At 58.7% G+C, this 15,732-nt stretch overlaps 6 protein-coding genes across 6 annotated transcripts; 3 read left to right on the top strand and 3 right to left on the bottom strand.

Moving 5' to 3' along the window:
* Positions 1 to 266: 266 nt before the first annotated feature.
* BKCO1_7900039 (fad fmn-containing dehydrogenase) lies at positions 267 to 2,033 on the top strand (the record flags this gene model as incomplete). The annotated part of the gene is made up of 4 exons (XM_020279137.1): positions 267 to 949; positions 1,035 to 1,107; positions 1,176 to 1,782; positions 1,837 to 2,033. 4 exons carry the CDS (start codon positions 267 to 269, stop codon positions 2,031 to 2,033), a joined length of 1,560 nt encoding a protein of 519 aa, XP_020125760.1.
* Positions 2,034 to 2,258: 225 nt separating this feature from the next.
* BKCO1_7900038 (aldehyde dehydrogenase) lies at positions 2,259 to 3,839 on the bottom strand (the record flags this gene model as incomplete). The annotated part of the gene is made up of 3 exons (XM_020279136.1): positions 2,259 to 2,903; positions 2,977 to 3,756; positions 3,810 to 3,839. 3 exons carry the CDS (start codon positions 3,837 to 3,839, stop codon positions 2,259 to 2,261), a joined length of 1,455 nt encoding a protein of 484 aa, XP_020125759.1.
* An 855-nt stretch (positions 3,840 to 4,694) lies between these two features.
* Positions 4,695 to 5,798, bottom strand: BKCO1_7900037 (deoxycytidylate deaminase; the record flags this gene model as incomplete). Its single annotated transcript, XM_020279135.1, has 2 exons — positions 4,695 to 5,379; positions 5,434 to 5,798. The coding sequence occupies 2 exons, from the start codon at positions 5,796 to 5,798 to the stop codon at positions 4,695 to 4,697; spliced, it is 1,050 nt and encodes a 349-aa protein (XP_020125762.1).
* Positions 5,799 to 6,429: 631 nt separating this feature from the next.
* On the top strand, positions 6,430 to 8,804 carry BKCO1_7900036 (autophagy-related protein 7; the record flags this gene model as incomplete). The annotated part of the gene is made up of 4 exons (XM_020279134.1): positions 6,430 to 6,629; positions 6,697 to 6,805; positions 6,862 to 8,241; positions 8,307 to 8,804. The coding sequence occupies 4 exons, from the start codon at positions 6,430 to 6,432 to the stop codon at positions 8,802 to 8,804; spliced, it is 2,187 nt and encodes a 728-aa protein (XP_020125761.1).
* A 2,176-nt stretch (positions 8,805 to 10,980) lies between these two features.
* Positions 10,981 to 13,021, bottom strand: BKCO1_7900035 (quinate permease; the record flags this gene model as incomplete). The annotated part of the gene is made up of 7 exons (XM_020279133.1): positions 10,981 to 11,188; positions 11,248 to 11,354; positions 11,413 to 11,604; positions 11,657 to 11,862; positions 11,921 to 12,015; positions 12,065 to 12,758; positions 12,814 to 13,021. The coding sequence occupies 7 exons, from the start codon at positions 13,019 to 13,021 to the stop codon at positions 10,981 to 10,983; spliced, it is 1,710 nt and encodes a 569-aa protein (XP_020125764.1).
* A 1,421-nt stretch (positions 13,022 to 14,442) lies between these two features.
* BKCO1_7900034 (reverse transcriptase from transposon x-element) lies at positions 14,443 to 15,385 on the top strand (the record flags this gene model as incomplete). The annotated part of the gene is made up of 2 exons (XM_020279132.1): positions 14,443 to 15,106; positions 15,162 to 15,385. The coding sequence occupies 2 exons, from the start codon at positions 14,443 to 14,445 to the stop codon at positions 15,383 to 15,385; spliced, it is 888 nt and encodes a 295-aa protein (XP_020125763.1).
* Between the last annotated feature and the right edge of the window lie 347 nt (positions 15,386 to 15,732).

Below are 15,732 nucleotides of genomic sequence, written 5' to 3'. Positions count from 1 at the left end.
CCCCCCCCGCTCGCGAAGGCCGAGACAACAAACGATGATGAAGCCAGCCCATCGCTGCCAACTTCGGGGGGGTCATCCGCTCGCCGCCTCATGCGTACTATAAGAAACCAGCACGGTAGGCAGACCGTCTTTTCTTTCCTTTTCCTTTCCCCTTCCCTCCCCACCCTTCATCCTCCCCTCTCAACCCGCCTACCTACCTCAGGCAAACCCACATTCCCGCCCCCGCTCCCACAAAGCCATTCCCTCCCTTCCACCTCTCTCCAGCCATGCCTCCCCTCCTCCTCCTTCCCTCCCTCCTCCTCCTCCCCCTCCTCCTCCTCCTCCTCCTCCCCCCCTCCACCACCGCCATCCCCTACAACACCTTCGACGGCCCCGGCCACCCCGCCTGCACCAACGTCTCGCGCATCGTCAACGCCACCTCCGTCCCGGACCTCATCTCGCTCGTGCGCGGCGCCGCCGCCTCGGGCACGCCCGTCCGCGCCTCCGGCAAAGGCCACATGTGGTACGACACCATGTGCGCCGACGACCCGTCCACGCTGATCATCCGCACCGAATTCGTCAACGGGATCAGCGAGTTCGACCTGCCCGAGGGCGCCGCGAATGGATCCGTGCTGATCGAGGCGGGCGTGACGTTTTTCCAGTTGGCGGAGTATCTGCACGAGAGGGGCGCGACGGTCGGGTATGCGCTTGTGAATTGGAACATTACGCTGGCGGGGAGCGTGGCGATGGGGGCGCATCGGAGCAGTTTGAGGGAGGAGTCGATGGTGGCGGCGGCGGTGGAGGAGGTGCACGTGGTGGATGGGAGGGGGGAGCTGCGGGTGGTGGAGAGGGGGGATGGGAGCGGTGAGGAGTGGGTGGCGGCGAGTACGAGTTTGGGGCTGTTGGGCGTGATTGCCAGGATGAGGGTCAGGGTCTATCCGGACTTCAAGGTGTATGCGAGGCAGGAGACGTGAGTGGGGTTCCCCGGGGAGTTTTTTTGGGGGGTTTTCTTTTTGTTGGCGGGGTGCTGACGGTTTTCGTGTGCGTGCGTTTAGGTTGCTTGAGGACGAGGTTTTGGATGGGGATATATATGGCATGATCAGCCCGTATGCTACGGCGAACTTTTGGGTAGGTTCTGCTCCTCTCTCTCTGTGGCGTTTCGGTTTGGTCAGAGCTCACACGGCGGCCTTCACCAGTGGTGGCCTTTCCTGCGCAAGTTCCACTATCGCTACTACGACGAGGTGCCGGCAAACATGTCAGACCAGGAGGGATTCCAGTCGACCTTCTCCGTCACCAAAGCCGAAGCGGACACGGCGGCGGCGCTGCTCAACTCGGGCAAGTACCTGGCGTCGTCCAACATCGCGGCGGAGACGCTCTTCTTCTCGCTGTGGTCGCCGCCCAACTTCCACGAGAAGACGACGGACACGGCGATCCTGTCGTGGCCGGTGTACGGGTGGAACTACGACGTGCTCATCGGCGGGCTGTACCCGGGCTACGGCACCGAGTGGGACTACGGCCTGCGCGGGCTGACGCTGGAGCTGGCGTTCCCCGTCACGCAGGCGAACGCGGTGCTGAAGCGGGTGCGCAAGGCCTTCGACGACGAGGCGGCCAAGGGCATCGTCATGACCAGCACGTACCGCAGCGGCATCAACATCAAGTTCGGCAAGCCCTACTTCGACCTCCTGGGCCAGGTCACGTACGGCACGGCCGACGGCGCCGACTGGACCAAGGGCGCCATCATGTTCGATTTCCCGAGCTTCAAGCCGACGGTCGGAGACGGGTTGCGGTTCAATGAGCCGTTCTGTAGGTTGCGTCCTCGCCGGTGGAGAGCGAGAGCGTACGGCTGATGGCGAGCAGATCACACGCTGGCGACCACCCTGATCGACGAGTTTCCGTGCCGGCCGCACTGGACCAAGAACACGCGCGATGTGTTCAAACAGGCAGTCAAGAACCTCGATCCAGACCATCTGGCGCGCTTCAAGGCGGTGCGCGAGGACTTTGACCCGAACGGCATTTTCAAGAGCGTTGTTGGCGAGATCATCGGCGTGTCGTAGGACGGCCGACTTGAGGGTTAGGTAGGAGCTCGGTGTCTGGCGGGGTGCGGGAGAGCGAACTCAAGGAGCGGAAGGCGTCCGATGGGGGCCGACTCTAGCGCTCGGCCAACCACTCGCGGTGCTCACCGTACGTGATGTATGAATTTTATTTCTTGTATTGAATGGACGCTTAATGGGATATTCTTCTCTCGTAATCAAGGCCATTGCCTCTGCTGGCTTTGCATCTTAGAACTCCTTCCTCGTCCACATGGACTGAGTGTAGCACCACCCCTTCATGCCCACGACACCCCATTCCATTCCGAAGCCGCTCCACTTGTGGCCTCCAAACGGCACGTTCGGCGCCAGCTCAAAGTGCGTGTTGACCCACACGCTCCCCGCCTCGAGCTTCTTGGCCATCCGGCCCGCGCGGTCGAGGTCCCTGCTCCAAACACTGGCGCCCAAGCCCATCTTGGTGTCGTTGGCGCGCCTGACGACGTCGGCCTCGTCGCGCCACTTGAGCAGCGGCACGATGGGGCCAAAGGGCTCCTCGACGACGATGCGGCTGTCGTCGGGCGGGTTGTCGATGATGGCGGGGTGGACAAAGTAGCCCTTGGCGGTGCTGCTGTTCCGCTCGTGCACGGCGCCGCCCAGCGCCGCGTTCCACCCCTGCTTCGCGATCTCGGCGTACATGTCCTTGACCTTCTCGTACTGCATGCTGTTCTGGATGGGGCCGACCAGCACGTCGGGATCCGACGCGGGGCCCGTCTTGACGTTCTTGGCGGTGAAGTCGACGAGGGCGGCGCGGAAGCGGTCGTAGATGTTTTCGTGCACGTAGATGCGCTTGATGTCCATGCAGATCTGGCCCGAGTTGAGGAAGGCGAAGGTGCCGATCTTTGCGGGGCGGTTGGTTGACGTCAGTGGACAGACAGGGGGAGGGTTGGGAGTGGACGGGTGCGTGCCGTACCTTGGGAACGACCTTGTCGAGATCGACGTCGTCGCAGATGATGGCCGGGTCGTTGCCGCCGAGCTCGAGGGTGACGCGCTTGAGGGAGCGGCTGCAGCTCTCCATGACCTTCTTGCCGGTGAAGGTGGAGCCGGTGAAGCTGACCTTGTCGACGCCCGGGTGGTCGGTGAGCATGGGGCCCAGGTCGTCGCCGCCGCTGACGACCTGCAGCACGCCCGGCGGCAGGATGCGGGCGGCCAGCTCGCCCAGCTTGAGGCCGCTGTAGGGCGTGAAGGGCGACGGCTTCCAGATGAAGGTGTTGCCGGTCAGCAGCGCGGAGCCCACCTTGCCGACGCCCAGCAGCAGCGGCCAGTTCCACGGCACGATGCCGCAGCCCACCCCGAGCGGGATGTGCCGCACCACCACCGTGCGCTCCTCCGTGTCCTCGATGACGTCCTCTGGGATCCGCAGCTTGCTGATCTCGCGGAGGTGCCCGACGCTCATGGCCACCTCGATGGCCGCCGTCTGCGCCGGCTTGCCCGATTCCTGGACGAGCAGGTCCTGGAAGGCTTGCGAGTTGGCCTCGAGGCCGTCCGCCAGCGCGACGAGGTGCTTTGCGCGCTCGTCGTAGGAAAGGTCGCTCCAGCCGGGGAATGCTGCCCGGGCATGTTTGACAACTTCCTCTACGTCCGCCTTGGTGGCCACGGGCACTTCGGCGAGCGCCTCTTCCGTGCTGGGATTGATTGCATGTCTCGTCTTTGCCGTAGACGTCAATTCGTTGTTGATGACGTTGCTGAAAGTCTGGGGGAAGCGTCAACGGATAGTACAGGCGTTGAGCTCAGGCACCATGTTACCGTAAAGTCGATTTTATAATCAACAGTCATCGTGGGCGCGTGGTTATGCGTGCTTCACAAAGGTGGGAGAGGAAGAGTGCAGGATGGACCCTGTCCCGGAGCGGCTGCTTTATAACGGAGCTTGCGTATCAAAATATTGGTGGATCTGCCGCTTTTGGATCCGATTATTCAAAGCACACCTCGGAGGTGGGCAAGCACGGTGCAGCGCGCTGCCACGCGTGCCGACGAAGGATTCCAGCGGGGCGGGGCTCTATGCGGGGCCCCTCAGGGTGCTAAGCCTGTAGTTTACGCCCTACCAGCACATCATCATTAGCCGCCTTTGTGCACCCATCCGACGGCTACAGATCCGAATTGCCTCGATCCGACACCGAGAGAGCCAAGGCCTTTAGCGCGGGCCGGCGCGTGGTTGGAGTACTGTAGCTGGGATGAGCAGCCTCGTATCAGCCATTACTCATAAGGGGCTATCTGCTGCAAGTAATCGCACAAAAAGCGGGCAAGGATTTCAAGCCGACCCACCGTGAAGAGTTGCAATTGGGCGAGAGAGAGGCTGTCGTACGATTGATAAGGCTGTTGTCAGAAGGCTGAGAGTACGCTTCGTAAGACTACAGCGTTGCACCGGTGGGGCATTATTGATACATGGCATGCACAAGGGATCATTGGTATGAGTGGATGGACCTAGGGTTGACAAAGGCGGTGAAACGGAGGGATGGATGCGAGCATGCGAGCCCTGCAGCGGGCGCCCCCATTTGTCGCGCCGCGAAGATCGTTCCCGACGACATGCGCCCAGCTTACATTCAGATTCTCCATGTTGGATTTCCTTGATTTCCACCATCGACGTGGATGAACTCTTCTGCTCTACTGTGCCACCCATTTCCAGCCGGTCTGTCAGCCCCGCTTCGCATCAGGCTCCCCAAGATCAACGAGCCCTTCCCTCGGCGGCACAAACTGTCTCAACGTAACCCCGCCCTCTTCGAAGATCTTCGCCGAGTCGACGTCCATGCTGTACGTCTGACTGTACACGACCTCAGAGATGCCGACCTGCGTGATCTTGATGCTGCACGTCAGGCAGGGGCAAGTGTCGCAGTACAAGATGCTGCCCTCGCGAATGCGCTCGCGGCCCGCCTCGAGCAGCGCGTTCTCCTCGGCGTGCAGGCAGAAGCACGTGGCCAGCGATGAGCCACCGGGCGTGGCCGCGTTGCAGCGCGGGCAGCCGCCCTCGTTGCAGTTGCGCATCTTGCGCGGCGTGCCGTTGTAGCCCGTGCTGACAACCCGCCGCTCGCGCACCAGCACGCATCCAACCCGCCGCTTCATGCAGTTGCTACGCTGCGCCGCTAGCGACGCCAGCTGCATGAAGTACTGGTCCCACGCCGGCCGCAGCCGGGACTCGTTGGGGAGGTCGAGCGCAGCGAGGGCAGCGTGGAGGGAGGACAGGGACGGGCTGCTGTTGAGGAGGCGGAGCTGGGCGCGCTGGAGGAGCGAGGCAAGGCGTGTGGGCGGGGAATAAAGGTGGGAATCGTTGCGGAGGACGAAGGACGAGAGGTCGGGGGCTTCGAGGGAGGAGGCGGCGCAACTGGACAGAGTCAGACGCACGCCGCTTCATCTCGTGAACGATCCAAAGGCTTACCGTGCCTTGAGGCGCTCCCAACGGAGAGTTACGGGAGCATCCACGCTCACCAGAAGGAAGAAGGGGCGGCGTAACAAGACATCGACGATCTCTTCATCCCAAATGTCCGTAGTGACCCAGCGGTCCTGCCATTTTTTGGTGACGAAGTCAATCAGGCTCTGGACGTCTTGAAAGCAAGGCTCGTTGTTCTCGTTTGGGGGTGTGTCAAGTGGCACGTGGGCGTCGGAGGCCGACTTCTCAACCGCGGGCGTAGAAGCAGTGCGAGCTAGTCTGATGCGCTTGAAATTGTGCTCCTCTACTAAGTAGGACGCTATGGACGATTTGCCCGAGCAGATACCTGAGTGCGCGTCAGGATTGCTGCTCATTATTCTGCAGGGGATCATGGTGGATTGACGCGGGAGAAGCGCCACAACAAGACGCGTTGGACGCGTCTGATGCTTCTCCCGGCTTCAGGAAAGCCATGAAGAGCGGATAGACGCGTGACCCTCACGCTGATCACGTTTCCTCCATCACAGACCGCTTTGGGAGGATCGACAGGAAGGAATAGGAACGGCAGGGTAGCACCACGAGAGGCTTGGATAGATGGGGACCGTGTCGGAGGAAGCGTGACATACCACCACAGATACCGATGAGCATGTTGGGCGAGGGCGGACAGAGCGACTAAGCAAAGATTACGGGGGTCGACCAGAGTCCGTTCTGGCGAGCTTGAGGCGCCGCGTCACAAGCGTTGGGTCAAGCGAAGGACCCTGTGCACGGACCCCCAACCCCTCCACGCCTTACATCATCCTCCCACGCCAACCAATGCCCGCCATCCATCCGCGTGCCTGACCACCCAGCAACGCCGCTTTCCGAGACAGTCAGCCCGCTTGACGCAGGCACATGCCCACGCGCGAGATCCTGACCAGGCGCTGACGCATCGCTCCGCTCTGCACTACTTCGTGCGCCAGCCTCGAGCTCTGTGCAGCTCTCACTGCCCCACAACAACCGTTATCCATCATGGCTACCGTTCAGTATGCGCCGTGGTCCTCGGACATCGAGCTGGCTTTCTACGCCGCATTGGCCTCGCTGAAGATCAACCACGACAAGCTCGACGACAGCGCCCGCAAGATCTTGGGTCTGTACGAAATCAGGCCGACCGACGCGCCGGAGCGCTCGTCGCGCATGCAGATCCTTGGCTCGGCTCTCACCACTGATGAGTGAGTACACCCTGCTCTGCACCTTGCCTCACCTTGCCTCACCTACTGACCCCGCTCCCTTGCGCAGAGCCCCTGCCGGCTACTATCGCGCCGAGGGCATCCTTAAAAACGTCAACACCATCGAAGCCTACAAGAACCTCGACCGCGCCCATGCCATCGAACGCGCCGGCCACATCGTAAGTCCGCACCGCTCCAGACTCGGAGAGGATAAGACTATTGAGCCTCTTCTCAGATCTGGGACGCCATCAACGACGGCACCATCTACTCGTGCCCGTCTCTGCTCGCCTCCTTCTCTGCCATCTCTTTCGCCGACTTGAAGAAGTACAAGTTCACTTACCACTTCGCCTTCCCTGCGATCCACTCTGACCCGCCGTGGAAGTCCTCTGGCTCGGTTCCCAAGCTTAGTCCGGCTGAAACAACAGGTCTGGTGGATGCGGTCCAAACCTGGCGATATGGCGTGGACTCGCGCCAGCACGGTTTCTTTCTTGCTAAGAAGCTGAAGCATGTTCCGGGTCAGCATGAGAATGATGAGGATGGACGGCCCAAGACACCGCAGACTCCGGGAATGATGGAAGAGTATGGCTACACGTGGCATGTCGGATCGCTTGCGGCCTATGAGCAGGGCTTCTTCAACAACGCAGACTTGGAGGACCGCTTCGTCTGCTTTGCCGACCCTTCGACGTACGAAAACAACCCTGGATGGATGCTGCGCAACTTGCTCGTCCTGATCCGTCAGCGATGGCGACTCAACGATGTCCAGATCCTCTGCTACAGGGATACCCACCGAACGCGCGACACGTCCAAGAGCATCATCATCAACCTGAAATCGCCGCAGCCAGCCGGCATCGCGGTAGATACTTCCCTCGAGACATCCACTGACAGCATTTCGTCTCGCCCAAAGACTCCGAAGATGCCCAAGGTCACGGGATGGGAACGCAACGAGGCAGGAAAGTTGACAAGCCGACTTGTCGACCTCTCAGCGTACATGGACCCTACACGTCTTGCAGACCAAGCCGTGGATCTTAACCTGAAGCTCATCAAGTGGCGTATAGCGCCAGGCATTGATTTGGATGTTGTCAAGAATACCAAGTGCTTGCTCCTGGGCGCCGGAACGTTAGGCTCTTACGTTTCTCGCAATCTGATGGGTTGGGGAGTGCGCAAGATTACCTTCGTGGACAACGCCACCGTCAGCTTCTCGAATCCTGTGCGGCAACCGCTCTTCGACTTCAAGGACTGTCTCGAAGGCGGCGCAAAGAAAGCCTGGCGGGCTGCGGAAACATTGCAGGAGATCTACCCTGGCGTCGACGCTGTCGGCCACGTCATGTCTGTCCCGATGGCTGGCCACCCGATCCTGGATGAGAAGAAGACGAAGGAAGAGTTTGAGACTCTGAAGAAGTTGATCGATGACCACGATGCCATATTCCTTCTTCTCGATACGCGCGAGAGTAGATGGCTCCCAACCCTGATGGGCAAGGCTGCTGGAAAGATTGTGATGAATGCGGCACTTGGATTCGACACGTTTGTGGTCATGAGGCACGGATTGAAGCCTGGCGGGCCTGGCGAGGAGGAAATGGGGTGTTATTTCTGCAATGACGTGGTCGCTCCGGCCGATGTAAGTTCTGAGTCACTTCTGTCGTGGTTGATCAAAGCTCGGACTAACCAAACCCCACAACACAGTCACTCAAGGACGCCACGCTCGACCAGCAGTGTACAGTCACACGGCCCGGCATCGCGCCGATCGCCTCGGCGATGCTCGTCGAGCTCCTCGTCAGCATCCTCCAGCATCCCCTGCGCGCCCATGCCCCCGCACCGACCACCAACTCCTCGACCGACAACGACCCGAAGGCTGCCGCTTCGTCGTCGGCCAAGCCGGCCTTCGACCACCCCCTGGGACTCGTCCCTCACCAGATCCGCGGCTTCCTCTCGTCCTTTAGCAACCTGGCCATCCGTGGTCAGCCGTACGATTGCTGCAGCGCCTGCAGCGACCGCATCGTCGAGCGCTACCGCAACGAGGGTTGGGACTTCGTCAAGCGCGCGCTAAACGAAAAGGGCTGGGTCGAAGAGGTGAGCGGCTTGAAAGAAGTCCAGCGCAGGGCCGAAGAGATGGCCGAGGAAGTCGAGTGGGATGAGGATGACGATGAAGACAATGGCAGCGGCGAGGGTGAGTTGCTTTGAAGTCTTGACAGAATTATCCGCATGATGGATCGATGGCGAACCGGGTGATTGGTTGGACTAGCTGAGCGCTTCTCTGGTTGGATGAATGGTTAAGCAGGTAAGCCGGGCATGGTGGTCACGATTTGTACGGGGGACTGGCGCAAATGGGAGTTTCGGCTCGAAGGATAAGAGTGGCGGGCGGCGGTTTAGATGGGTTGCTTCTGAGCTTTTTCTTTTTTCCTTTTTGCTTATAATGAAGACGGCTGGTGCTATTTTGCGGGCAACTGCGTCGATTTCTTTTTGTTGTAGAGCTTTCCTTTTATTCCTCGTCAGCATCAGGTAACCATTTGCCTCTTGAAGTCTTCCATTTTAGCATCAGGATGGCGCTTGTGGCGAATGGTCGTCAGTGATGGATAATCATGCTTGTTTCCCATACGCTTCCATGAGCTTGACGATTCGTTGTAACAAGAATGTTTGACGACCCGACCAGAGCGCATTGTCCAAAGTCGAAACAAGCTTCGAATAAACAGCAACGGTTCAACTAGTCAGTTTGGTTATACGATGAATTACCACCGAGCATCGCGGCTTCCCGTTTGCAATGCGATGACGCGACTGACTACTGATCTGCAAGTACTTATAACAACTACATGAACCAGGCGGTCGTGCATCGCGGCTTCAAGCTGTCGGCTTGTTTCCCACTCACTCTGATCAGAATGTGCGTCGAAAAGTCTGGAATTCGAAGCACGAAACTCCTAGTGTAGTTATCCGCCTCTGGACTTGGTATCGGAAGCAAAATTACAGCACCAACCATACTTTTTCTGGTGGTAGCTCGTGTCAAACCACTGTGTGGATCAACTTCGTACCTATTGATCTTGCCCCGCCTTCATCATCAACGCCCGGTGCTGCGCCGCGTCACGAAGATAGAACGGCGAAACTCATTGACAAGGGGAAAGTATTGATCAGCACGTATAGATGAAACTGACGAGAATCGTTATTTTGTTCCGCTGACTCCAAGTTGGGGTAAAGTATAGTAGCAGCGGTTGTACTATCAGAACAGCAGCTACTACCGGAAGAGTGCAAAAGACTTCACCAAACTGGAGAAGACAAGTGCACTTTACGATGTCGCTAAGCCAGTAACCCTCCTATCCAAACCGTCATCGTTGTCTCCAGGAAAAAAAAAATCCACGGACGCCAAATCGAACAGCTTTTATACATACATCAGCCTCCCACAATCAGCCGATCAACCAACCACCAGACACAACAACACCCACCGCATCACAAGCGCACCAACACCACCCCCCACATCCACCACCACCCCATGCCCACCTAAGCGTACGTCACCCCCGTCCCGTCCCCGTCCCCACCAACCAGCCGAGTCGCGTGCGGCTGCGCACCTGCACCACATACACATCACCTAGGCACGGCAGCCGATCACGACAATTAGATTTAGCCAGCTCACCCGACTGGCTGGCTGGCCGACCGTACTATGTACTGATCCGCCCAGCCCGGCCGGCCGGCACGCGGCACACGGCACGCGGCGCAAAGGAAAGAAAAGCTTAGCCCACGTGGTGATTGGTCGATCGGTCGCCACCCGCGCGGGCGGGCGGGCGAGGGGGCAACTCCAAAGCCCGGAGCAGATCATCTGCTGCTGCTGCTGCTGGGTACCGGCGGGTGGGAAATAAATAAAAATAGGCCCAGGGAGGGGGGCGAGTGGTGGTGGTTGTCACTTCGCAGGTACGTGGACGGACGGACGGACGGTCAACCTGGCAACTGTGTCTTCGATGCGTCTGCGATTGCATGCAGTGCGTGACTGGCTGGCTCGCTTGGGTGAGGTGATGTAGAGGAGAGACACGAATGCGCAACATGAGCGCGAGTTTTTGCCTCTCCCCGGGATTGCGGGAATCTGATTTGCTGCGTTTCCGTATTTACGTTCGTTGCTGACAAGCAGCATCACTACCTGTTAATGGCTGTGGCCGGAGTCCTTCCCTTCATGCTTTATGGAAGTTGCGTATCGCCGTTCAACATGTCAAGTGAATTACTGCCAAAAAAGGTAGCATTCTGCCCAAATGGTTTGAGTCATGGCTGTCAAAAGTTCTGACTTTTCTCCGTAGCCACTTCATTATCATGCCAATTTATGTTTGATATCAGTCTACGAGCCCATAGAACGAGACAGGTGTCTCCCCAATGGTGCAACCATTCAAATAGTGTGCTCGGCTTTCTCGTGCAGCACCTCAGTCTTCTCTGCATGGCCGGTCGAGCCCCCCCGGACCAGATCCTCGAGGCCGACCTCGCGGTTGACCTCCTTCATGCGTTCCTTGTCCGCTTCCGCAGTGCCCTGGCTGCCGAACAAGATGTCCATCTCCTCGAGCGTCAGGTTCTTGGTTTCGGGTACGTAGAGCCAGATGCTGCGCGAGTGTTAGCTGAGTTCTTTATTATCTTCGTGAGCATATGCCTAAGGACTTACAAAGCGGCGCCACCAAAAGTCAGGAGGCCGAAGAAGATATAAGTGCCGTACGTCATGCCGGTGAGCATATCAGGCGTGACTTGACCGACGATGAAGTTGTTCATCCACTTTTAAAGCTGTCAGTTGCGGGCATCTGTTTCGTAAAAGAAAGGAGGAAGAGCATACGTTCGAACTAGCGCCCAGCGCAATACCGTATGGACGGTTCGAAAGAGGCCAAACCTCGGAAATGATGATCCATGCACAAGGACCCCACGAGTATCCGAAATGGACGACGAAGAGCCATACCATGACAACGGCGGCCCAGCCCGCTGCTTGGTGAGTTTCCCATTGGTCTTGATTCTTCGCGACGATGACGGCCTGGAAGGTGTTAGTCTATGAGCAGGCTCCGTTGTTTGGATGAAAGACCGACAATTATGATGTGGCACGTCGCCATGCCCAAAGCTCCGACAATGAGGACAGGTTTGCGCCCAAGCTTATCAACGTACATGACCGCGGGGATGGTGGCAATAAACATTACAATGCCAACAACACCGGTAGCCAGCAGCGAAACAGTGGTGGACGACTGGCCAAGCTTTTTGAAGATCTGAGGGGCATAGTAGAGAATTGCGTTGATACCTATGGCGACCTGTGTCAATAGTGTGATATCTCAATGTTTTGCTAGAAGAGAACGCACCAGTCCACTGCTGGAAGAACATAGTCACAGTAGCGACTATCACACGTCGAAACATGGGCATGGTTTTGAAGAGAGAGCCGATAGCGACCCATTGACTGCTTCTGTCAGCTCCACGGCCTGAGGATAGGATACGAGCGTGCTTACAGCTTGAAGATGTTCCACGGCGTGGGCTCTACCAGGTGAGGGAACTTCTCTGCCAGGGTCTTCTTTTCGAATAGTGACTGCGCCCGGATTTCTGCGTACTCGAGCTCGATAAGCTCGTGGTCCTGCGAAAGACTACGCAATCCGGCCAGAACAGAGCGAGCCTCGGCTTCTCGGCCATGGTGGATGAGCCAACGCGGAGAGAATGGCATGAAAAGCATGCCAAAGCCAAGGATCACAGCAGGAACGAGCTGCAGGGAAAGCGGCAGCAGCCATGCAGTGGTATGCTGACCATCGCCGGTACCGCCAATGAAGTTGCATCCGTAGTCAATCCAGAAGGAGATCATGATGCCGAGGGTAATGGACAGCTGTTGCAGACCGACAAGGGCACCACGAACTTCAGGAGGTGCGATCTCGGCGTTGTACATGGGCACAATCATCGATAAGGAACCCACGCCGATTCCGGTAATGAAACGGCCTGCGAGGATGCAGTGTTGTGCGCCTCCGGCCGCAGCGGTGGTTTGTATGATGACGCCGACGATGAAAACGGAAACGTTGATCAAGATGGCATATTTCCGGGAGAGGATCTCGGCAAGGAAACTGCTGTAGAGAGCGCCGAACCAAGCGCCAAGCTCAAGGATGCTGGTGAGCCAACCCATTCGCGTGGAATTGTCGTCGCCGGTCCAGTCAGGCAATGCTTACGAAGCGTCAGTTCGAAGTACGAGAGATCCCCAGCCGAAAATCAAGCTTACCTCTATCAAACGAGTTCATGGTCAGGACGCCACTAAATACACCCTGGTTGTAACCGTAAAGAAGGCCTCCAAGGCAGGCAAAACAGGCAATCCCAAAGACCTTGATGTTCTTCACCAGTGCGAGAGGCCCAGCAGAGCCAGTCAGTTCCTGGCGACGGGCCAGGGCGGCCGAGTCGAACTGCGAGGCAGAGCCACCGCCAACAGCCATGATGGTAGCGGTGCGCGCGACGGTGGGTGGAGATTCAAGAGGAGTCAGTCGCGGCGCGAGCACAAGCAAAAGTCCGGCAGAGCTGGCCCGGCGGCTGGGGTCTGCGTCTGACACGCATTTTATACATGGGCGCGGTTCCGAGCCCCATCTCCGGGGTCGCAGAGGTGCAGACGGGTTGGATGCGCAAGCCGGTCGAGTTCACGTGGCGGATAAAGTGGCCGGGTAAAATGGAGGGTAAGCTTGAGGAGAGTTTAGACGGGACGACGGGCTCGCGGCGCGAATGGAACGCGCGACCGAAGCGTCGAGGGTCGTGATTTGCTGAAGCTGACACCGGAGGCTGATGCGGGGCTGTAGGCTTTTGCCGGAATCCTGCACTGGATCGGCGGGCGCGCTGAGTCGTGAGGTGTTGTGTTGTCGGCGACGAGGACGCTATCGCCGAGGGAGCCCGCCCGTTTCCCCGCGGGAAGGAACAACCCCAGCTGATTCCGAAAGAGGAAACCACCAACGTCGGCGAGCGCTGTTCGGACGCATCAAACCACAACGCGGCCGACAGCGTGCGAAATACTGCGCGATTCCCGTAGTTAGCTGGGTCTGGTGTGGGAGGGACAGTGCGCTTCGGATTGGCTACAGTGATACACGGTTGAGCGCATCAAGTCCGAGCGACTGGGAAGCCATTATGGTGGATTTCGAGCAGGTCTTTCCGCTAGAATCACCGGCAGCTCACTCGATGGCTCAGATGCTCAGGTGAAGTCTTGGTGGGTGGCACGGCAACATGTGTTTTCTCAATTCACACCTGCATGCAAGCTTCACCTGCGGACTGCCATGGTACCAATATCACTTCCATGGAAGGCGCAATACCAATGGGAAATCACACGAATATGCTTTGTTGACTTTTGAATGAGCCACTGAAGCAATGTATGTGAGCTTATGTATGAACTCAGCCACCTCGTCGAACAAGCAACGGCCCGGTGGCTGGTCGGATATCCTGTCGTCAGGGCAAAACGAAGGCCATGCCGCCATGAGCCTTTCCAAGACGGGCCATGTCACTTTGAGAGTTCGAAAATGCATGTTGCAACCGTGCTGAGGCGCGTGCAAGAGTAGTCACCCAGAAAGTAGTCAGAAGACCCTGGGTGAGCGTAAAGACACTTCAAAAAATGACAAGCAAAACGCCCTTATGAAGCGCTCCATTTGCCCTAGCACTAACCGTGGCAGCTGCCTCGCTTAGCCCGCGCGCTCGCGTGACCGCGACAGCCCGCGGCATCTATAAAATCTGACCCAGGTGCCCCTCCACAACCTTTCTCTCCAACGCGGCAGCCAGATCTTAACGTAAGCTTCCAGCAGCTCCCAAATGCACTTGTTTTAATCCCGTCTAACACGTTTGGTTACCAGAACACACACATCCACACACCCACACATCCACAATGGCCGCCAACATCAGCCACAGACACTTCCGCGAGCTGGTCGCCGCCCGCCGCATCATCTTCGCGGACGACCGCGTCGCCCTGGTGGAGGCCCGTTTCGAAGACTCAAGGAACGAGCCGGACCGGAAGGTGTTCTGGACGGACGCCTCCGCCAGAGGCGACGGGTCGGTCGGCATCGCCGTCGTGTGGAGGAAGGACTTCGCCGAAGATCTGGCGCCGTTTGCCGCCGCGGGGGAGCAGGAGTGGACGGAGCGCTACCTCGTCAGTAGCAGCTGCACCGAGTCGAGCGAGGGGGAGAAAGAGGCCGTCTTCGCGGCCCTGGATGGGGCAGAGGCCATGTTCGCGCCGGGCGCCGTCGGCGACATCGTCGTCTACACCGACGCCGGCCTGGGGGCCTTTAAGAACCCGGGCACCAGCGGCGGCACCGTGTTGAACCGCCTCGGCGGCTTCGGGACCAGGGCGGCCATCCGCGCCGCAGAGCTCGCCGACAAGGGCTTCACGGTCGAGCTGAAGGCCTGCCCGGGCCACTGCGGCATCTTGGGCAACGAACTTGCCGACTTCTGGGCCAGGAGGGCCATCGGCTACGATCGCCCTACTTACAGCGACGGGTCGGATTGGCTGAGGGCCCATGCCGCAGTGGCCCAGCGCGAGGAGCGGAGGAGGGGTATGTCCCCCAGCCTTTCTTCCCCCGTTTGAGAACTTGATAACCGCGATTGCAGCCTTAGAAATCCAACACGAGCGCTGGAGGAGCCAGGAGTGGCTGGCTCGTTACAGAGTCAGCGGCAGCACCACCACCACCACCACCACCACCACCACCACCACCACTCCCATGGCGGCCGCCACCCCCGCCATCACTATAGTAGCCGCTCCCGCCCTTTCAGCCGAGGAGCAGCTCGAGGCCGATCTGGCCGAGCTCGAGGCCTTCATGGCCGAGAGTGAATGAATCAAGCAGCGGTGAGACCGCAGAGGAACGAGGAAAGCGGCTGGGCCGGCAAGAGGAGGACCACCAGCAAACGGCTCGCACTTCTACGCAGTGCTGGTGACTAGTAGCCCGGAGCTCTGTAGGCACCAGATGTCTGCAAGCCATCATGGGTGAAGCTAAGACGAGCCGAGGAAGATCTTATTTGGGGTGTGGGTTGATTGCGACATGACAGGTGAGTCGAGGCCTTGTCCATACATCGTATCATGTAGAGTTCAGTCACATGTATGTACATACATACCAATTGATGCTTCACCTACCCATCTGTGACTTGCAAGCTTTTATCATCCTCACGTGCATGAACCCTTCCG

The sequence above is a fragment of the Diplodia corticola genome (genome assembly GCF_001883845.1).
Source record: "Diplodia corticola strain CBS 112549 chromosome Unknown scaffold79, whole genome shotgun sequence".
In the NCBI taxonomy this organism is placed as follows: domain Eukaryota; kingdom Fungi; phylum Ascomycota; class Dothideomycetes; order Botryosphaeriales; family Botryosphaeriaceae; genus Diplodia; species Diplodia corticola.
The sequence above is the reverse complement of the archived record's forward strand: the minus strand, read 5'-3'. Positions and strand labels throughout refer to the sequence as shown.